We start from the raw sequence: 21681 nt of genomic DNA on the forward strand, positions 1-21681 counted from the left end.
ATATGTATCTATCATATAACACAATGTAACATATAATATATAATGAAGGACTGGTTTCTAGGAAAAGTTAACGAATTGGGAGAAAAGGCGGTGGATTCTGTTGTTAACATCGTACTGTCGCGAAATGACAAAACTATCACGGAATTTAAACAGGTAAGCAATGCATAACATAGTTGATCATAACAATACCTAGACACCGCTAATAGCGGCGATATCCAAAAGCGTCAATTCGCACATTACTATCAAGCAATCTAATCTGGGAGTTAATACCGGCATATCAAGGAATGAAGGAAATCTGGCAATGGCACAAGTGGATCTCATAGAGTCCAGATTCGTGTGCTATCCCACACAAGTGCCTAAAGCAACGTCGCCAATAACCACCAGAATGAATCGTGCCATGACGGAGCAACAACGGGGATCCATATATTTCGATGGACTTGGAGCTATACCAACAAATGTATGCAGATATAGCGTGTCGTTGAGCTGTGACGGCAGGATTGCTACCTCACCAGCGATTGAAATGACAGGAGCTGGTTATAACAGTATACAGTGGAATCATATATTCGTCATGGATATCGACGATATATGGGTAGACCTAAATCTGATAGTAAGAGCAGAAATGGATTTCAATCAATTCAGCCAACAGCAGCATGGTAGACATTCCATGTCACGCTCCTCAACAGGCGTTAAGCTTCAAAAAAATACATCGCAAGTGTCACGTGGTGAGACTGTACCATCAGAATCTGCTGATGAACAACATCTGGAGTCAGTTTATGGAAAGACGAAATATGTACAGCGTATTGGAAGGGCTATCCTATCAGTACCCATGCTATTAGATTCACTAGAAGTACATAGCACGGATACCCTCAGGGAGTCCAGTGCGTTTAGTCACACAGATATTCCTACGGATGATTACGAAACCCAGGAAGTACCAAGCGTGGAGACTATATCAAGGCAAGCAACGACGTCTAAAGGATATGATCTATCCGAAAGGATGCATAAGGTATTACATGAAATTGATACGAATATTAATGATAACTTGAAAATAGACAGGAAAGCATCGCAAAGCGATTTACTGAGAAATAGAGAGGCCAAAGATAGTACGAATGTACATGCTGCATCAAACGATGAAGGATCGTTATCGGATGATACCTTTGACGCCATAGATGAGTATGTAGATATCGTAACAAATGGTGACCATCAGGCGCAAGGGTCTGATACCACAAATAGTGCTTACGAAAGTGCTGAGTTGGACACCAGACCAGTAACTAACAGTGACAGTAGTAACAGGTCACGCAGTAACTCGGGTAGTACATATGAACATGCTACCGAATCAAGTCCAAGTGATGTTCTGAAACGTTACAGTAGTGGCACGAAGTCACCGGGGTTGTCGGGACCTAATACAGAAAACGTTCTCGATACTAAATTTAACGAGCCAGATATATCGCATGTGAGTAATGTCATGACTAATGAAGCCTCTATGGATGCCACGCAACGTAAAAACAGCAGTGATAGTGCATCCGGATTGCATATAAACCCTGTAGACGGTTATCCATACTTTGTTGAAACTATTGCAACATTGCAGATGCTGCCATTCCACGAACATAAATGGGATGACTCTAAGTTCGTGAAACCCTCAGAAGGGTACCCAAGCTACGGTATGAAGGCACCAACACTGCCGCTAGGTTATATAGATATAAGAGTAAGGATTTACCTCAAAAACAAACCACAGCTGCTAGCGTTACTAAGCTGCAGAAAACCACCAAGGCATTTCTGGAGAGTACCCGCAGAATTCGAAATGTTCCATACAAGCATGATAGTTAAAAGAATGGCTGCATTCATCAACGAAAAGCCAAGGTGGATCAACCATATGCTGCTGCCTACATGGCCATATAAGCATCCGTTCTATATACTTGCTTTCTGGATTATCGTGCTAGACGCAATGGTATTTGCGCCATTGCCAAGGATAGTACTTGATTTCTATGCACTATTGGCATTAGTGGCTATATACTACAGACTGGATGTAGGACCCATGAAGTATTATGGTCTATGCGATACACATAAAGAAGCACAGAATGTAACAAGAGATGTTGTGGAGGACTATAGCGATATAAAGGGGATATCATTAAAGAATTTAACACAAAGAAGAACATCAATAAACCCGGAAGAAGAAACGCCTGAGATATTGTCAAGTAGATCAGAAAACCATGCTACACAAGTACCACATATGAATGTAAAAAGAGCGGATTCAGATTCAAGAATAGGATTAAATGAAAGGAAAGTATCACCACAACGTGGACACATAACACTAAAGAGATCAAGTTCTAAGATTATAACACCCACAGGATATCGTGAAGTTGGAGCTAGGAGATATAAAGGTGGAAATCGCTGGGCGATTTTCGCCGATGACCTAGAAGGAACGAACCTAGAAGATATTGTCAAAAATATAATCAACATCATGCTGAAAGTACAACTAGCATTGGGATACGTCATAATGGCACTAGACAAACTGAAGTATTCATTGGGATGCACGGATTCATTGTCGTGGCTCATGGCATTAATCACGCTGGCATGTACGTCAGTACCAATCTGCGCAACAGCATACGTCATCTGGAAGGTACCAACGCTGGCATGGAGATTAGGATTCTACATCATAGTGGCCATATACTGCTTCACATACTACTGGACCGACGAAATTCTAATAGTTGAAGTTATAAAACAAATTTTCCGGCTGATAAAATTCAATTGGGTCGCCACACACCTTAAATACTGGTACCAAAGAGCGCCAGACTCAAGAGAAGCGGAACACCGCGCGACAACAATGCTACAGATAACGAGAAATTGAATCATGTACACATGATCGCACTGTGGCCTCAAGTGGCTATAACATCTCGACTGCTCGAAGGGCTGCTATTCCTAAGACCAAGGAAGCTTGCGATGCGTATAGATCGCAGAAGGTATGCCTAAGTCGACAAACATAACTAAAAACACAGAACTAAACGCGAATATCGCAGCCGAAGGCATAAATATGGATATTACTACCGATGGACCGGATGGTAATCACCAAGTCCACTTACGACGTCGGACGTGACCTAACTTCTTACGTATAGGAGTCATGCGTCGCCATGTTATACGAGGTATCGCAGAGTCAATACCGGAGTCAACGAGCTCAGGGAAGAATAAACCAAGGCGCTCGGCAGCTAGCTTGAGCTTCTGAGAAATATGGTATCTAGTTATATAAAAGAACTTATACTACACTTACCTCACGATCAATATCAGAAACAACCTCCTGTAGATTAATGTTGTTCACCAATAGGTTATGTAACCTAGGGTTGAAGTAACGCAACTTCCCATGAGCAACCAGTAGCTTATAACTCAATGTAGTGTTCAAAGGCTGAGTAAATAACTTAGCATCAAATAACCTAAACAGCCGGTCATCAATAACATGGACACGAGCATAGGACTGCACAATAGATACCGCATCGTGCAACGCAAGATCAGCAAATACCTCCTCTTTACGTAGTATACTAGAGAATAGATCGAATAGACCTTTGTTATGTAAAAATCGTGAAAAACCAGTGTACAAGTTAGTAAGAACAGAAGGGTCAACAATTGAATTGCAATCAATCAATGTCAAGACCATACGACCCAAAAGTGATACCAAAGCACGATTGTAATAACCAATCTGAGATACATATACCACTACACGAGATATTTGTATCAAGTCGTAATTACCGATATCCCTCCGAAGGTTAATAGATAAACGGTCCATTAAAATAGGATCGCCCTTTCTATAACGTGATAGTATATATAACACAGCACTCATTTCAGACGGAGAAAGCATAGAGTCGGCGCTGTATGCACCCATGTACTCTATGAACTTAGGAAATAGTATATCAGACTGATAATGACGACATAATTTTGATAGACCATCAATCAAGTCACCGAAAACTACATCATGTAATTTGCGATTAGATAGTTCATCACAAAGTGATACTACAAGGGCCCTATAACGATCATCTTCAAACAGAGCAATACATCCAGCCATCTGTAATAGTTGCAAACTACTGAATTGTTCAAAGCCTAGGTTATATACACGCTCCACGAGAGATTCTAAGGGCATCAAAACACCACGCTGGCTAAACAAGCAAGCGCCACAAAAAAAATTGTACAACTCACGAGCTGATGTCACAGCACCAGGAGTGTCCAAAATATCCTGGAGTGAGACGGATGGCTTTTCAATACCACATTCTGCCGTTGCACGGAAGTAAATATCAAGGTCAGGGCTACTAGTAGAGACCTTGATGGAGGTTAGTAAAGAATCTACATTACCACCAAAGTTATGCAACATCAAACTTAACATAGCAGCATCTCGCAAGTTGCCAGTTAGAAGATTACGGGAATGAGCCTCCAAATGACGGAGCTCGGCCTCATCCATGTGATGAACATGTTGCACTGACTGCAACAGATCCCGGACAGTTTTACATTGTGACCAACGTGATGAATCAGAGGAAAACCTACGTAATACCCTCTGGAAAAGTCTATCCAAGCGTAACACATGGATCATTGAGCCATTATATTAATATGTATAGAAACTAACTATACACCATCACATCTTATAACACCAAGACCTAACATGGTCAAATAGATTTTAAAAACTAGACTTCCATCTAGAATCTACTAATAAAAATGTGCCATAAACAACTCAACTGCACCTATATTAAATATTATATAACTAGACACCACTTTTTCGTTAATCTTCCCGAATGAACGCTACACATCCTAGACGTATCTACCATGTCAACATGTACACATTAATACATAAATTTATAATTATGTTATATGACCCAATATTGTGCGTCAATTTTAAGATTGAAGAATAAATGTGTCATCTACAATCTCACCAAGGGTAAAAGGAATCCGCCTCAAGTTATCAGCAACTATACCCACCGTATAAGCACGACTCTCACGCCAATCGTGAGCCTTAAGTGGTACCCTACAACGGTCACCACCCAAAAACCAAGCTAGAAATTATTTAAATAAAAGCAGAGCAACATACCGCGGTTACGACTAAACGGTCCTACCAAGGATGAAGCGTCAACATCAACCTTTGGTAACTCTTGACCAAGGAAGTCATAATCAGCCTGTGATCCATTCTTAACGAGTAAATAGTCATTGTAAATGAGACCCTCGCGAGTAGGAAACTCGTAAAACATTTTGTGAATGGGACCACGTAAAGGAGTGACCCTTTGAGGCATAGCACCCAAAACTACACCAAAATATAACGATAAAACAAAAAACAACATTTTTGCTATATGATATTAATTGGAAAAAATAATACGACGCGCAAATGTCCCCCAGCGAAGAAAAAATCTGTTGCTTGCTACTTAGACATGAATTTTTCGTAAATCACACTGGTACCGATGCTATATAGCCGAATTCAGCAAATAAATCACATAGGCCAGCATCGAAATAGTTGCTTTCAATTTTAATAGATTGATCCAACCATGATTAAATCACGAGAGCCACGTAACAATGGGATCAGGAATATTGGAAGTCAGGAGCAGCGATATAGGCCTTGTGCTTGCGAGCTGGCAGATCCTCAAGGTAATTATAACCAAAACGCATCTTCTCCTCATCCCATTTACACTGCATCCACTCATTATACCACTTCACGCACTTTGTAGCGGCACGGCCATTGTCAGTTCCAAAGCCGTTCCTCTTAAGACAACGAAACTCCTCAATCAATAGAGGGTTACAGGCCGATTTAGGGTCATCAGCACGTACTATATTAGCAAACTGGGTCTCAGAGATGCCGCTACCGCTCCCAGAATGAGGGTAGGTGTAAAGACCGGCATTACTCGCGATCGCGCGTTGCCATGCAGAATCCGGCTTAAAAGTACCAAAACCTGGTATACCAGAGATAGAAGAATGGTGTGCTCCGCTACCACCGCTCATACTTATTATACTAGTTATATCCTGTGGCGAAAAGTAGCAGTGTCAGCCACCGGCATAACTGTGGTGTGGCTACCAAAACTTATACACCCTAGGCTAAATGATCAACAGTAAAATTGAACCATGTAATACTACCAATATCTGGGAATATAGTTACACTAACAGTCTATAGGTGTGTGAAAAGCAATGCATAAACTGCCTTGTTGAGTGTAAACCAAGTGAATCACGGCAAGATGCTATGATCAGTACTCAATAAAGCTTAAGCTGCAACTGTTATAGAGTAAAGTAGCTTCCCTGAATGTATTGATACAAATAAATAAAGAAATGATGTGTATTTTAAAAAGGGATAACAGCGAAGGTGATATACAGAATAAACGACAAGTTGATGGGTTCACCTATTATGTTATATACATAGATCCATAATGAAACTATAACACAGCATCTCGTGTATCGCAAATAAGCCACAATTTAACATGTTCTCAATCTATTCATATATGAAGGCTGCCGCCACCCCATCCCAAGAAGGGAATAATATTGACGTTTACATATAGCAGTAAAGGGTCTACAGACCTGGGAAGGTTATACAGAGTTAACACAATGACGCACAGAGGGAAAACAGGTATCATCAACAAGGAACCTCGCAATGAGCTCCCAGCGGGAGAAGTTCCAGATTGCCTAGTATGGGAATTGATCAAGAAGAATAACGCATACATCTTCAAAAGCGGTCATGAAACTTTCACCAAGGAAAGGTACAACCTCATGGCAAGACATACCCCCATGTACTCTGGTTTAATGCAAAATAGCGTAATGAACCTGGAGTTGTCACCTTCAGGGTCCAAAATTGTACTCACAAGCATGGACCTACAAAATGCTAGACAACCTAGAAATAAAACACAAACTAAGAATTTGGACAAGAATCCAGCACGTGTTGAATTTTTAAAGAACTTTGCGTACCCATCAAGACCGGAACTTGCCGAAGTACTGGCCGAAAAGTTCATCAAGATGACCCATGCGAAACTTGATGAAAACGTAGAGTAAACTGTGTATAATATCTATATAACATAGTCTATATCCATGATTATGGGACAATCTGTTAGGACTAGTCACGACATAGAAGCTGATAAGCCTCCGTCAAAACAACACGTAAAGGAGTTGTGTCAAGACCATCAATGGCACAACCGCTCTCAGTGTAGTCAAATAGTAAACGCGAACAAAATGTCTGTAAGCATGCCTCAGCAGCACGGAACTTCTGACCTGATAAATCCAATAATAATGACATCTCACCTAAACGAGCAGATGATTGCGATACTGAACCAAGCCACTTCCGAATGTTCTCACGAAACATTTGGTACCATAAAGCAACGTCGCAATCATACAACATACGAAATACACGGTAACAAAAACGACGACACCATAACAAGTCCTTGCGATAGTCAATCCCATAGAATTCAACAAAAAAGTGGAATATCAATACCGCAGCAATGCGACTAGGGGGAATGAACAAATTCCAATTACGAGACATGTATAAGTCATCCCAACGAATTAAACAGTGATACACAAAAGCGAAACCACCGTTATCTACCAGGTATCGAAATGCCATCTCCAGGAGTAAATAGTCACATAAGACATCCGAACCATAGATGTCGTCTTCCGCAATAGATGATAGCATGAAGTCATCATCAAAAGATCTTGTTCGCTGTCGCCCTATTGAACCGTTGCTAACAGAATCATACGACACACGATTAAATTCACCATTACTCTCAGCTGGACTACCCGACGCAGTGGTCATGTCACAGGAGGTAGGAACTGATCTGTGACGACGCAGACCATAATCCATGGCATAGTCTTCACCACTCATAGGAGTGCCACTCGCGGAATTGGTATGACCAACACTGATGCGTTCACCAGAACACTTGGTGCCAGAATTATGTTTTGGACGATAGGTACCCCTAATGTTAGATAAATAGAAAACGCCATACTCAGTAGCAGTGTACATGGAAGTAAAGCCATTGGGCATAGACTGTAATATATTCAACTGAGTGGCCATAATATCCTGAGCTGTAAATGAACCGGAAGCCATCTCAGAAGCACGCTCTAGATACGAATCACTAGAAATGTCAGTCCAATGCTCACGCAAAGCACAGGCTAGTAAATATGTAGCAGTAGCAATACGTAGCATCTCATCATGCTGAGGAAGGGTGTCATTAGACTCACGAGATATGACTTTCTCTACATAATGGTCAAAAAATAATGTAGCCAAGTGTAAGGTGCACTTGTCAGTATCGAATGATTGACATAAGCGCTTCATATAAGGTATAACACTGCCACGCTCCTTTGTAGAAATCATCGAACGTCGCATCAACTCAGATTCCTTGATGACATACAACTCATTACATAAGTTATTGTAATAAGAACGATCCTCAGCGCAGTCCTTAGACAAACGCTCATTGTAACATAACAAATTGTTCAATACATAAAGAATGCAGCGATCCATCGATGCATTTTTCATATTCAGTTGATCTAAAGCGTCAGCTTGAATTTCAGTCAATGCTCTAGAAGATTGCAACTGCTGTGACAATGTCAACGGACCACGATCACAAGTCAAATAGTGATGTTTCATAGCATTAGCTATTGCGATATTCTTATCAAGGAGAAGTGGGTTACACAGCAAGGATAACTCTATCTGAAATAAATCACTCCATAGCCCTGCAACCTTATTCATACCTTGCATTTCCTCAAAACTAGGTAGGTGAGATAGCAATTGACAACTACGACGACGATACTCCTCAACGTCAAAAGTTAAGGATTCGCAGCCCTTCAGTGAATAAGCAGAGGAAAAGCAATTATCAACACGCTCGTAAACAGCAAGTAAACGACTATACAGGTCCACCAAACGGTCGCTTTTAACATCAGAACTGTCCAGATAGTCATCATACCGATGTGTCTCCTGAAGTGCAGCAGAGCCTAAATCCATAGAAACACGGCTATGACGCCGATCAACCAAGTGAAACATTATGGACACGGGTTTCAAACTAACAGATAAACCACAAAACTTCACTCACATGCTGGTATAGCCACTTGGAAGTCGCTACCAAGTAAATTATACATGCTCTTCGGAAATGTAACCCTAATCGTACATAATGAATTCATCCGTGATACCAATAACCTTAGATAAATGCCACAGATTGACGTTGAATACCATATGGACAAACGGTAGCTAACTGCAAGTCGCCCTGAGCCGTATAGAAAACTTAAATAGCGGAAGCTTCTTTTATTTCATAAAACACATTGTATTGCGTGCTACGCTGATCTGAAATTCCTGACCACGTGAATCAAAAACGAGCAGAATTAGACATCAATAAATTAGAGAATATCCAATAGTATCTCACTTGTATGTGCTAAATATATCAGCTGTGTGCTGATTTGTCAACGTAACGTTAACGCTCACTACAGACATGTGGTAAACGACGTCGTGAAGAATCAATGTTCAGAATTAAAATAAACCGATGTTATTACATCACAAAAAATATACTATATGGTCCATCTACATAGCAAATATTGGTCATCTAAGCGTAACGGAATACCCAACGAAACGCCCAAAGTGTGTATCAAAATCACGTGAACATGTGCAAATCATAAAACCACACATATGATATACGACGAATCTACATCGAGATAAAAGCATCAACAACTAATTTGGATAACTTCAAATATATTGTAGATAGCTTCTTAGCAAAAATGGAAAAACCACGTAGAGTAACGCACACAGCAATATTTAGCGACGATAGGTTTCAGATGTTAGATGGGTAAAGGAACACGCGAACCTTGCTACCCATCGCACATGGAGGAAGGTTCTTCCTAAAGGAAGCTCTTACCGTGCCTCCGTTACCATGAGGACGCCTGATCTTACCCCAAATGGCCTGCAATCATATGTATCAATCATACAAGAACATACCCTGTAACGAGAACCATTCTTGTAGTTTTTGCACTTGTATACGTAAGCAACCTTCTTGCCTAAGTAAAAGGCAGTTTCCTCACGAGTGTTAACACCCTCAAGCTTCAATAAACTGGTTTTAGTGTCCTGGTTGACCTTAGACCTAAAAGAGAGTGTTATGTACAGTATAAATATAATAAATGTGCCCTTCATGGACATAAACCACAAACTACGCAGGAAAGAAACAAACAACTCTGGAGGAAACCACGAACTTTACCGTTGAAAACATATATATAACAAACATCATTATGATATGAGCGATCAGAAATTCAACCATAGGCATAAAAAACAAGATTGTATGAGAAAACGCCAGGTACAGTCACAGGAGAACATAACCATAGAGAAAAGCCCAGATAGCCAAATTTATACAACAAAATAGTATATTCATGATATCCATTTAAATATTCAAACAAAAACAACAACATTACGAACAACGAAACGAAATAAAGCAAACATACCTTTTGTAACCCATGAATATGGCCTTGGTGTAAAGCCTACATGATGGCTGGCCACTGCTCTTCTTAGTCTTGGCCATTTTGTATTTTTTCCTATGTGTTGTTAAACAAACGTGATAGAAACAAATGAAAAGCTATGAGACGCCAACACAAAACACCATGTATAACATCGTCCACACATTAAAACACAAAACAAACTACACCCACCTTCTCAATATTACGATAATATGACGTATCAATTTAGAAAAGAATTGTAAACACCTTCAATAATACGAATTACTATCCTAACCAGGATTCATACCCCACTGTTGGCAGGCAGCCAACACCCGAAATGTTCTACACATATAAAGAATATCCAACCACTAAAAATTGAATTTTCTAATATACTAGAGGGTATGGACCATATAGTATTGATTTGAGGCACTAAAGATGCCGCGTATAGTCCATGAAATGTAAAATATAGTAGAAAGTCATTTACACCATTCTTCCATTAGTTAAATGCCTGGTATCATATCTTAGGAAATAATATAATTGAAAGGTTACGTTTTCAGTTTGTAGCGGCGCTTAGCATGTATCCTTACCGATAGAAGTCAAGGAATCTCCTAATGTAGACGGTCGAACTCTGTATTTTCTATATTAGTGCATATTGATTGTGATTAATATTGCAAATAGAAATTGGTATTATTATATAATGAGATGAACTCTACGTGATTCGTAGGAATATAGTACAAACGTAAAAAGGTGAATCATCTGTGAATGTACAACCTGTGTGTAACACTAAGAATAGTTCATAGTGAAAATATTGCACAGTGAAAAACAATGTGCATGTAAATAAACGGGGTTACAAGGTTTTCAAACCAATCTACAAGGCATAGTGTGTATGTGCCATAAATAACATTTTCAACAAATAAATACGCTAATAAAGCAGTATAGCATGAATAATAATATATTTTGTAACATAGCAACATGACATTAGCGCAATTTAAACCCACATTTTAATAGCACACCACAGGCGGAAGGCCGCAATCGCACCCACTCATAATTACTCTACTCCATCACGATGCCGGCTCTTAAATTTGAAAAATTGCTCTGCGGCCCTGCCGTCGACATGTTCCGCAAGGACTTTGTCAATGAAAACATCTGGGAAGTCGAACACGCCGACGCAAGAAAGGGAGCCTCTTTCACCAATACACTTACCCTCAACAAGGACCAAAAGCTGGTTGGATCGACTTCCGTCAATGTCGATGTTGGTGCCGCAAATTTTGAAATGAAATTGGGAAATAAAGGTGACCGTTACCTAGAGTTATCTTCCATGGTAAGTTCATGCACATGTTCTGTCTTCATGAGCCTAACTTCTAATGTATTACGCTGATATACAGTAGTAACCTTGAACTGGTTCTTCGGGTGTAGAATATGTGGTATTTAGCCTTAAAAGTAACACTCATAACATTTGCAGAACGCACACTGGCCTACCATGAAGGTATTGTCCAAGTATATGTTTAACCCACCAAATAAAAACAACGCATGTGAAGTGGTAGCCGAAAATGTACACCCAATCAATACGACGCAACTTAAAATCATACCGTTTGCACGTGACTACTCAATGTTCTCACTCTTCAACTACAAGTTGAACTGTTGCCAGCTTTTTGGTGGTATGGAAGTCACCGGAAAGAACTGCACCCTCTTCTCCAACTACACAATGGCCCTAGGCTACAAGAGAATACGTGATGAGAAGACCTACCAACTATCTGCTAGAGTTTTCGGAGACAAGGGTGCATTGGCAAAGTCGTTCGTGGGAAACGTTTACGTAGGAACTGCCCATGGAGATGCACAAAATGCCATGGCAGTTGCACTCGAACATCAACTCAAAGATGGACACACGAAACTTATGTTCTCTGGATTGTGGCATTTGACGGAACCAGGGCACGCGACGCCAGCTTTCGTCAAAGGAAAGTGCGATACAGACGGACAGTTTGCTCTCAGCTACTCCCAGAGATTTAACAAGAATATTGCAGGAATCCTAACCGTTGGTGGTAACATGAATACCACATGCGACCCTGCAACCATGAACTACGGATACAAGGTCACCGTCTCTTAAAATCATTCACAACATTTATTGAATAATAAAACATATGCAGTGTAAGCACGAAATCATACTTGGAATACATTGGACAAAAGACCAAAATATAACAGCGTTCTTAAAACCTAGAATACTGATGTAACATACAATAGTATCGTATGCTTCAGCTAATAGCAGTTTAGTAAATCACAAGATTTTACATAAACAAGGGGTTTATAAAAAATGTTGATCACTGCTGAGGGGCTAGTTGCAGCCCATTGCTAATGGTATCGATATCAAGATTCTCACCAATAAACAGAAAGCGATTCTCTTCAACACCAACAAGATCAGTCGATGTTATCTCGAACATCATCCCAACCCCTTGAAGCTGAAACACAGCAGTGCTACCACCCGAATGACCAAGTAAATCGCAATCCTCGACGGCTGAAAATATACCCTTGCAGCTATAAGTACATTAACATGAAAAATAACCACATACCGATAGAACGTTGTCCCTGACTCCCAAAGAAGTTGAGATATGAAATCATTGACCTTGCGCAGTGAGTAAACTCCAACGGTCTTAATAAAAACATTAGACGTAGATGCAGTGTGCTCATGATGGTGACCATGAACCTTGTCATCAAGAAACGACATTATGCGTGAACTGTCCAGCATGTTAAGGTCCATCACTGCCGACAAGTCAACATTACAATATGTAGCTTTCAATACACGTGCACCCGGATTCATCTCAAGCAGTAAACTCTCAAAGCGAGTTAATATGTGAGATAAAGAATCTATAGATTGCGATAGTGTGCTAGGATCTACACAAGATGTACGATCAACATCCAACTGATCAGACTTGTTAATGATTATAACGTCAGCAACACTCAATTGCTTCCGCATGAGCTCTACCATTCGCCGACTGTCAATGGAATCCTTACCCAAAAGACCAAAGCGACGGTCCGTCGGCTGACCTGTATCACGGTTGTCACCATTTTCCATAAGAGAAACGGCACTACAAGTCTCCATCAATACAGGAGTTGTATTATCTTTCACAGACAAACTACACTGCGATGTGCTGTCAGAAACACTATGATCTAAAACAGCTTTTATTACCGAAGGACACGTTATTGATATAACGCCATCCAACCTTAAAGGACTTTCAGGATCAATCCAAAAATTAGAAGAGAGCTCTAATGGATCCACATTACCTGCAGCTTCTACCACAAGCCAATCGAAGTCACAACGATATTGTAAAATTGACTCCACAGCATCCACAATGCCATCCTTAAGGCTGCAACAAAGACAACCATTTGGCAATTCAAAAACAGAAGCGCCGCCAGCAACTAATACAGGCTTCTCAATGCCCATTTCCGAAGAAAACTCATTCTGAAGTACAGCTATACGCAAACCATGGTTCTCCTTCAGAAGCCGTTGAATAAATGTTGTCTGATAAAGTTGACAAAAAAACATGCAATCGTACCTTCCCGCTGCCTAAAAATCCTGTAACCAAAGTTACCGGAATCTTACGTGCTTCATCGCTATCTGGAGATTCCATTGCGATTTATCAAAAAAATTCACTATAGTCAGTAAGTATACATAGTCGGCACTACACACTTGGTATAACTGACACTAGACCATATAAATATACAATGAAAGTATACATGTATAACAGCAAAGGGTATAGTGGTTACATATATATATTAAAATACCATGTCTCGCACATGACGCTATGTGTAGATACGTAATATGCAATAAAGCCCATACACATCTAGGCCAAAATGCGACCAATTACTAACATTATTCGTGCCCATTCCACCGTTAGGTATCGCATATGTGCATAACCTCTGATGCTACTAACTCACGTCTAGTAAAGACGACATTACACTAATAAAACATAGTTACGAGTGGCAATAGCAATATTTAGGACATAGAGCATACAAATATATTTAGCGTAGTTGACCTGAAGGATATGGTGGCTTGTATTTTAACATATTCTATAGCCTAAGTAAAGACCTTACTCGAGTCAAACCAACCGGTAAGCAGTGGCCAGTCTGAATTTTCTTAGATTCATTACCCTCTAAACGCAAACCCAGTTCGAAATTTCGTTTTCGTAGGGTCCTAAAATTATATGTATACTCAATGGATAAACATACATATTATCTAAACTAATGCGGTGGTTCTCTTCACTCAAAGCCTCAACCTGGCCAACAAGGTGATTTGAAACATTACGAAATTCAGATTCCTTGCGATAAAATTCTCTCACCAGACATTGGAACTTCCCCTGTAAGGCCTTATAGGCTTTCTGAGCCTCATCAATAGAACTAAAACATTCCGACTCAAGATTAGACCGCAACACAGGTAACTGCTCGTTATCATCGTTCTTCTGTTCGTGCAACATCGTAACAAAGAAAACAAGTTTATTACAAATCCTTGCGTTTTAACGCTTTTATGTAAGATTTTTTGTGTTAATAAATAACAAAAGAGGCATCCGTTAACTGAAGTACTCCACTGTAAACCTAGATCCAACCAATTATAAATACTGAAATAGTATAATAGCGCTACGATAAATTAATACTGAGTAGTGCATACAAGTCAGGATTGTTTTACGCGGAGAAACCCCGCACAGACGGGACGCCGACCCGCAAGAAACAAAGAAGATATCATATAACTCCTGAGACAGCTCCCTAAGATAACATTAAACCTGTAGATGTATAATTTGTAGCCCAGAATACCAAAAAAAAGTGCCTAAAACTGAATCAAACGAAAAAGATCTCGGTAAAGACTCCCAGATGTTACCCAGAACATTAGACAGAATAACTCAAAAGGGCTTCCATGTTACAATTACGCCCACATATAACCACAATCTAAACCAGAAGTGTAGATCCATGGTTCTTTCTTATGCCAATGAGCATGAGTAACACCAGACATCCTCAAGTCCCTTAGTGGAACAATAACCGGCTCTTGAGAAAGATCCGTAGGCACCTTAACATGAATCAGATGGATAACCCTGTAATATCCATGAAAGTAATGACTTTATAAATTACCCATTGGCAGATGCAATCATTAAAAGAGGTAACGACCTGTGGAATTCTACGTGAACAATCCGCCCTTCTTGGAACCTACAGTGAAGTGAACTAATAGACAAGTTAAACGTACTGGAACTTCTTGTACGGAAATGAACCAACATTTAAATCAAAAAGAGATACCGTCCCCTTCTCATCAGCAACTGCCATAAGCTGCGCACGGCTGTCAACATGCATGGAAACTGGGAAATCAACGCCACTGAGCTTCTCACCCTCGTTTTCTAACTTCTCATTAGACACCTTCAAGTTGTAAAAACGAACACCACGCCTAAGACACAAAATTAACTTAGGCTCCAAAGGATGGAACATTGCTAATCGTATAGAATTGTTCGCCATTTTAGTGCCCACACGTACAAAGTTTCGCTTAGTTAAACAATATATCACACATTGGTTGACCGAATCATGACATAATGGCGATACCCCAACGACGTAATTACCATGTTGGTGCACAGATAGATGCCGCAGCTCATCAACATGATCAACCGAAAGACCTTGATGACGCCCAAACTTAGCGGAACGCCATGCGCCAGTATCTGTCTCCGATTGGACCAACGACAAAGCTTTTTCATACGCAGTCTTCCCTTCCTCCTGTGAAATATAATGATTTTAAATTGTGTAACCTACCGAAGATCCTGTCCTCTTTGTACCACGCACATCCAGGGATGAACGCATATTAGGTAACTCTACAGCAATGAAAGATAACGTATTGCCATGAGAAACTATAAGAATTGGTAAATGAGGGTGCCAACATATATCAAATATGCTATTCATACCCTCAATGGAATCGAATACGCGCCCATCGAGTAAATTGCAAAGAGATAATGACGACTCAGATGCCAACACTATCCAATGCCCTGTGCTATCCACAGATAGCTTTCTAACCCCCTTCACGCGATATTCCACTGAAAGGCGCGTAGGGAATGGCCTTAAGCTGTCAATGTCAGGCAATTTAGGATAAAGACTCTCCGGATCCACATTCATCTTCAGCTTCACAGCACGTGGACATAGATATAACTGTAAACAACGACGGAAACGCTCCAATATCAAATTCTGATATGAACCAACCCGTCGCAAACACTCATGCTGCTGTGGAAGATAATCAATCTTGCGTTCTTCAGGATCCGTTTCTAACCACTCCTCTTTCTCCTGTAATAAAAATGATAACGTAACATACACAAACATACCTTATCATCAAACAAATACTCCTCAGGAGGATTGTAAGATTCACTATGAGTTGGCAATGGAGCTTTAGGAGCTGTGATTTCCTCATGTCTTCCACGCCTAGCAGTCTTGGGATCATATTGATAAATGCAGTCTCCCCAAATGTCTTCCGGAGGCTCTTCAGGTAATTCGTCAGGTTCGTCTTTAACAACCAATTTGCCAGATTTAATCAGTTTAACCAGACGCCTAATTTTAGCAGCCTCAAACTTAGATGGCATGAAATTGGCCTTTGGACGGGGCACATAAGCAACCGGGTGGATAGCATCCTCATTATCAAACTCGACATACAAATCTTCCTGGTCATAATTTTCCTGTGGGTACATGCCCTTACGAATACGACTAATTAATTTCAAGTCGTCGTCACTCAGCCTAACCGTACGGTTGTTTCGAACATCGACAATCGTCCGCCAAGCATCAGGATTCTCCGATTTAAAAATAAGTTTCCCTAATTCAGTAGAATCCAACTCCTTAATCAGCTTTTCACCATCAATCGTGTAGCCTAAAGAAGATAACATATAATAAAACAAACACACCTATGTGTTCCTCCCTCTCGTACCACTCAAGAGGAACCCTTCCAATGCGATTCACCTGACCTTCATCCTCATCAGAATCAAAATATGTATCAGATTCTACATTTAAGTCAGTAATAGATTCATCAACGACAGTTTCATCCCTGCCTCGCGAAGAGATGCTGTCTGAACGCGAATGAGATCGCGTGGATGAAGTTGAGTCGCTGCCAGATTTGGCAACATCACGTTTGGCCTTTGATTTTCTTCTACTAGGTGCCATTGTGAATGTTAATGTGCGATTGTATATACCAAATGAAGCTACGATTATCAGGTGATACAGCCAGTTTATGTCACAACTAATGGAGGGTTCTATAACAATGATTCAATCAGATTGGTTTTCATAATTTTAATGACATTTAAATTATATATTTAAAATTATATAAATGAATCTAAAGAATTTATATAACAAACTTTGACCATGAGCGCGGTACTATCTAACGTAAGACAAGCACCCTGGGTTATGACATGAGTTTGCCTAAATAAACTATATTTTTAATAGTTTATGTACGTAAAATTGACCAAGTAACTACCAATTGGTGTCCGTTTGTCAATGCACCCAAAAGGATTATACCAAAAACATAGACAACGATGTGTCACAGAAAGACATAGCAAGCGCAGTGTGACACTTACATCCCCTCAATGGTCTTATAATAACGTGTCATAATGACCCCAAGTGGACTTTAAAATGACGCGACTGACGCGTGACGTCGCACGGATGTGCACCTACCACCCAAAACTTTTGCGGGCCGTACATATTTCACTTCAATTTCATTTTATAAATTATCGTCGTACATCGTATCGTATACGGTGTATGTGTAAACAAAGTTATTTTGAATGTGCAATCAATTTCCTACGATCTTTGTCCATTGTCTATAAGACTTTGTACATTTGACTCCGACGTCGCAACAGTGTTTAACATAAAGTATTTTACACAATGAACAACGACTTGAGATATAGAGTGATACTTCATGGACCTTCAGTTTGGAAGGGAACCACTAAACCAGTCGATGCTGAGCAGGAGACTCCGTTTATCGTCGCGTTCGAGCCCCAAAGCAATCTGGTTATTGTTAAACAAGGAACTGTAGAAATAGAGAATCTAACCATTGATGATCTAACGTCTGCAACACAAATTTTATCATTGTTTTTCTTTGAATCACAAGACGATGCCAACGACGCTGAACGAGTACTCAACAAATCATTGAGCAGGTTACAGACTTTGTATGATATTTTCAGAAATACAACTATTTTGGAGGTACTAGAAAGATGCTTAGGAAGCGTTCACGTACCACTGGAAGTAGTTTCATCCCGTATGGACTTTAATGCAGAAGCATCCATTGTGAGCAATGGAGGCACTAATTCAGCACGTACCTCTGATGTTACAGGGGCTTACAATCTTAGGATGCCAATTAGTCAAAATCTGCAGGTTGTCACACCAGATATGGATATGATCGAGTATCTAAAACAAGCACTCGGTAAAAAGAATCATATCGTGAATAAAGTGTCCATCAGCTTTTACCAAACTAATGCAAACAAACTAAAAAATGACAGTCAATTATCAAATGAAGTAGGAGCGACATATGTGGTCCGTAAATCGGCGTTAAATACCCCAAGGAATGTCACTAGAGCAACTACACCGTCTGCTCGTGCGGGTAAAGCCGTAGTCGACCTTTATAGTAAACGAGGGTTGATAAACCCACCCACACAGTGGTCAGCGTCAGAATATGATGAAAACATCCTGGCAGCTGCAAGCCCCGTTTTGAAGGGTGCAATAACATCCCAAAAACTAGAAGAGTGTATAGGAGAGCTAAGATCCGTTTCACAGGAACAATACGTTGCCTTAGAGGAATTGGACAATGCAGAAATACCACAAAATGAAGTTGTTAACACTGAATCCTTGTCAATAGATAACGATGAAAAATCGGTAAAGAATGTAAAAGAAAACAAGGAAATTATTACAGATGGATTATATACTGATCGTACTAATAACACAGAAATTGATGCGGCTGTCGAATTTGCGTTGCAATTAATTCATACCTTTGACTTGGGTAAAATTGAGGTGCTAAATGTTCCCGAACCTGATAAACCAATGCCGCAGGTTTCTAGGAGAAATCTAAATGTAGCTGACGTTGAGGAAAAGGTGGAGAATGTAGAAAATGAAGATCATGAACTTCTGGAAAGCACTGAGCAACATATTACAGAAATTTCTCAACCATGCTCCCCAGTAATAGGGGAGGAGCAATCGCTTGAAGAGGAACTTATGGCACTAAAATCGCAACATGAGCTTGAGACAATCGAACTTAATTCTGCTTTGAAAGAGAAAGAAGAACAGATACAGAAGCTTGTGAATGCTAACTTGGCAAAAGAAACTGAAACATTGTCAGAGCACAACAAAGTTGTTGACAATTTGAAACAGCAAATTAACGGACTCCTCGCAGAAAAACAAAATCTAAGTAGACAATTGCAAACTATAGTTCAAGAAAACCAACAATTAGGTGAGCAAGTTGATATTTACGAAGGGAAACTCGCTGATGCAAAGAAGCTGGAGGTAGTAATCGAGCAGATCAAAACCGAGAGTGAAGGTAAGTTAACCGTTTTGCGTGAGTGCCTTGCTAAGCAACAAAAGGATAACGAGCTTTTGAACTCCGAGGTTAACAGATGCAATGCTGAGATCTCTAACATCACAACCGCTTTTGAAGAAGTTAAACAACGTGAAACAATGCTTATTGCTAAAACTAATGAATATAAAAAGGAATTGAAACAACTGGATGTAATGCAAGTGGATTTAGATTCAGCTAATGAACAAATAGAACAGTTGAAAAATGAAATCAGTAAGCTTAAAATGACTAACGAAGAACAGAAGCAGTTGTTTGCCGATTCCGAAATGAGATGTGAGAAGTTGAAAGAGGAACTTGATCTAGCGTTGGCAGAGACTAGTGAATATAAACAAGAGTTAAATAAAGTAGAATTAGTGTCGTTGCAATTGAAAGAGTCGCTGGATGAACTTAAGGCCAAGAACAATAAATTAGAGGTCAAACTGGAAATGATAACAACATTACAGGAACGATTAAAAACTGAAAAGAACAACAGTACAGATCAGATATTAAAAGAAAAAATGAAATATGATATTTTAATGAAGGAATATGAAGTGAAATGTAGTAATATGTCGGAGCAAATAGCCTGTCTACAAAACAAATTGAATGTTGCAACTGAAGATTATGAGGCCCTCAGGAATGAATATGCATCTCATAGAATAAAATGCTGTCTGGATAGCAGTATCAAAAATGCAAAGTTGGTTTCTGGCGCTAAGTTAAAGACTAGTTTAATGAATACAGTCCTTAAATGCAAGGCTGAGTTGGCTAGACAACAATGTCAATTGAAAGTAATGGCCAAAACATTGAAGCTTCCAGATAACGTTAAAACGACTCAAATTGCCGCAGAGGTGGGTAGAAATCTAACTGTCCTCTCTATTGCAAAACATAAATTGGCTACCCATGGAAAAATAAAGGCGGCTTATAACCATATTAAAGCAGAAAAGGATGATCTCATGCGGCAGTTAGAAACTAAGAAGTATGAATGTAAATCATGTGCAAAGCGTAATGAGCATATGATCGAGGAAAATCAACGATTAATATCTGCGTTGATGATGGAACGCGAAAAGCTAGCCTCGATGCAAATAGAAGCTAAACTCCAAATTGCCAATGAATTAACGAAAACCAACGAAGAAAAGAGGATTTTGTATGCTAAACAGTGTGAATTGAAAATGCAGAACGAAGATCTGAAGGAGGAAGTGTCTGTATTGAAGCGTCAAGTTACAATGTTGCAGATGAGCTCGATTGAAAGGGAATCTGATTATAAAGAAAGCCCCTATCCATCAATAGATAGTAACAATCTAGTTGTTCATAAACTGAACAGCATGCCAAATGTATTTCCAAAAACGGGTATGGTACACAGGTCTATGAGAAGAGGTAGTGAAACTACTTTCTGCGGTGACGTTAGCGTGGATTACACCCCAAGTGTAGATTTTGGGAAGCAACGTACCCTAGATAGAAATGTAATTCCAGGATCACCCTGTGCATATAAAGATACCAAGGCATCACTATACAGCCGTAGAGCAACACTAGAAAGAATGCGGGCGCGGGAACATAAGTTTGCAAGAGCTAATGATGAAGTATATGTAGGCAGCAGTATTAAACACAAGCATCCATGGATGTTTTAATGTAGAATGTATTAAACGAGCACCTTTCAAAATTTTGTACTTTACTGTATACGCTCTATAGATACATTGACTACTAATCAGGATGTAACATTTGAAGAATACGACATTAAAGCAATTACCCAAATA

The 21681-nt window shown here is 39.8% G+C and overlaps 13 protein-coding genes across 13 annotated transcripts; 5 read left to right on the forward strand and 8 right to left on the reverse strand.

Moving 5' to 3' along the window:
- Positions 1-33: 33 nt before the first annotated feature.
- BBOV_III001920 (putative integral membrane protein) lies at positions 34-2865 on the forward strand. The gene is made up of 2 exons (XM_001611277.2): positions 34-153; positions 194-2865. Exons 1-2 carry the CDS (start codon positions 43-45, stop codon positions 2843-2845), a joined length of 2763 nt encoding a protein of 920 aa, XP_001611327.2. The 5' UTR covers positions 34-42; the 3' UTR covers positions 2846-2865.
- BBOV_III001925 (conserved Plasmodiym protein of unknown function) lies at positions 2768-3172 on the forward strand. Its single transcript, XM_051767038.1, has 2 exons — positions 2768-2957; positions 2994-3172. Exons 1-2 carry the CDS (start codon positions 2857-2859, stop codon positions 3058-3060), a joined length of 168 nt encoding a protein of 55 aa, XP_051623768.1. The 5' UTR covers positions 2768-2856; the 3' UTR covers positions 3061-3172.
- Positions 3036-4714, reverse strand: BBOV_III001930 (uncharacterized protein). The gene is made up of 2 exons (XM_001611278.2): positions 3263-4714; positions 3036-3213 (listed from the first exon to the last, which is right to left on the reverse strand). Exons 1-2 carry the CDS (start codon positions 4565-4567, stop codon positions 3061-3063), a joined length of 1458 nt encoding a protein of 485 aa, XP_001611328.2. The 5' UTR covers positions 4568-4714; the 3' UTR covers positions 3036-3060.
- Positions 4715-4856: 142 nt separating this feature from the next.
- BBOV_III001935 (uncharacterized protein) lies at positions 4857-5318 on the reverse strand. The gene is made up of 2 exons (XM_051767797.1): positions 5060-5318; positions 4857-5024 (listed from the first exon to the last, which is right to left on the reverse strand). The coding sequence occupies exons 1-2, from the start codon at positions 5304-5306 to the stop codon at positions 4867-4869; spliced, it is 405 nt and encodes a 134-aa protein (XP_051623755.1). The 5' UTR covers positions 5307-5318; the 3' UTR covers positions 4857-4866.
- Positions 5319-5525: 207 nt separating this feature from the next.
- BBOV_III001940 (uncharacterized protein) lies at positions 5526-5971 on the reverse strand. Its single transcript, XM_001611279.2, has one exon. The coding sequence runs from the start codon at positions 5956-5958 to the stop codon at positions 5542-5544; it is 417 nt and encodes a 138-aa protein (XP_001611329.1). The 5' UTR covers positions 5959-5971; the 3' UTR covers positions 5526-5541.
- A 549-nt stretch (positions 5972-6520) lies between these two features.
- BBOV_III001950 (Ribosomal L28e family protein) lies at positions 6521-7016 on the forward strand. The gene has a single exon (XM_001611280.1). The coding sequence runs from the start codon at positions 6553-6555 to the stop codon at positions 6991-6993; it is 441 nt and encodes a 146-aa protein (XP_001611330.1). The 5' UTR covers positions 6521-6552; the 3' UTR covers positions 6994-7016.
- Positions 7017-7034: 18 nt separating this feature from the next.
- Positions 7035-8998, reverse strand: BBOV_III001960 (Cyclin N-terminal domain family protein). The gene has a single exon (XM_001611281.2). The coding sequence runs from the start codon at positions 8966-8968 to the stop codon at positions 7055-7057; it is 1914 nt and encodes a 637-aa protein (XP_001611331.1). The 5' UTR covers positions 8969-8998; the 3' UTR covers positions 7035-7054.
- Positions 8999-9732: 734 nt separating this feature from the next.
- BBOV_III001970 (putative 60S ribosomal protein L35a) lies at positions 9733-10661 on the reverse strand. Its single transcript, XM_001611282.2, has 4 exons — positions 10612-10661; positions 10408-10497; positions 9911-10052; positions 9733-9875 (listed from the first exon to the last, which is right to left on the reverse strand). Exons 2-4 carry the CDS (start codon positions 10482-10484, stop codon positions 9747-9749), a joined length of 348 nt encoding a protein of 115 aa, XP_001611332.1. The 5' UTR covers positions 10485-10497; positions 10612-10661; the 3' UTR covers positions 9733-9746.
- A 784-nt stretch (positions 10662-11445) lies between these two features.
- Positions 11446-12629, forward strand: BBOV_III001980 (uncharacterized protein). Its single transcript, XM_001611283.2, has 2 exons — positions 11446-11719; positions 11861-12629. The coding sequence occupies exons 1-2, from the start codon at positions 11465-11467 to the stop codon at positions 12500-12502; spliced, it is 897 nt and encodes a 298-aa protein (XP_001611333.1). The 5' UTR covers positions 11446-11464; the 3' UTR covers positions 12503-12629.
- A 49-nt stretch (positions 12630-12678) lies between these two features.
- Positions 12679-14031, reverse strand: BBOV_III001990 (CobW/HypB/UreG nucleotide-binding domain family protein). Its single transcript, XM_001611284.2, has 3 exons — positions 13947-14031; positions 12963-13912; positions 12679-12927 (listed from the first exon to the last, which is right to left on the reverse strand). The coding sequence occupies exons 1-3, from the start codon at positions 14019-14021 to the stop codon at positions 12714-12716; spliced, it is 1239 nt and encodes a 412-aa protein (XP_001611334.1). The 5' UTR covers positions 14022-14031; the 3' UTR covers positions 12679-12713.
- Positions 14032-14435: 404 nt separating this feature from the next.
- On the reverse strand, positions 14436-14874 carry BBOV_III001995 (uncharacterized protein). The gene is made up of 2 exons (XM_051767496.1): positions 14620-14874; positions 14436-14584 (listed from the first exon to the last, which is right to left on the reverse strand). Exons 1-2 carry the CDS (start codon positions 14862-14864, stop codon positions 14461-14463), a joined length of 369 nt encoding a protein of 122 aa, XP_051623726.1. The 5' UTR covers positions 14865-14874; the 3' UTR covers positions 14436-14460.
- A 270-nt stretch (positions 14875-15144) lies between these two features.
- BBOV_III002000 (BOP1NT (NUC169) domain family protein) lies at positions 15145-17584 on the reverse strand. The gene is made up of 6 exons (XM_001611285.2): positions 17304-17584; positions 16734-17269; positions 16174-16695; positions 15623-16137; positions 15511-15585; positions 15145-15473 (listed from the first exon to the last, which is right to left on the reverse strand). Exons 1-6 carry the CDS (start codon positions 17557-17559, stop codon positions 15308-15310), a joined length of 2070 nt encoding a protein of 689 aa, XP_001611335.1. The 5' UTR covers positions 17560-17584; the 3' UTR covers positions 15145-15307.
- A 629-nt stretch (positions 17585-18213) lies between these two features.
- On the forward strand, positions 18214-21625 carry BBOV_III002010 (uncharacterized protein). Its single transcript, XM_001611286.2, has one exon. It carries the CDS (start codon positions 18274-18276, stop codon positions 21553-21555), a length of 3282 nt encoding a protein of 1093 aa, XP_001611336.1. The 5' UTR covers positions 18214-18273; the 3' UTR covers positions 21556-21625.
- The last annotated feature ends 56 nt before the right edge of the window (positions 21626-21681 follow it).

Source organism: Babesia bovis, chromosome 3, assembly GCF_000165395.2.
Source record: "Babesia bovis T2Bo chromosome 3, whole genome shotgun sequence".
Lineage (NCBI taxonomy): Eukaryota > Apicomplexa > Aconoidasida > Piroplasmida > Babesiidae > Babesia > Babesia bovis.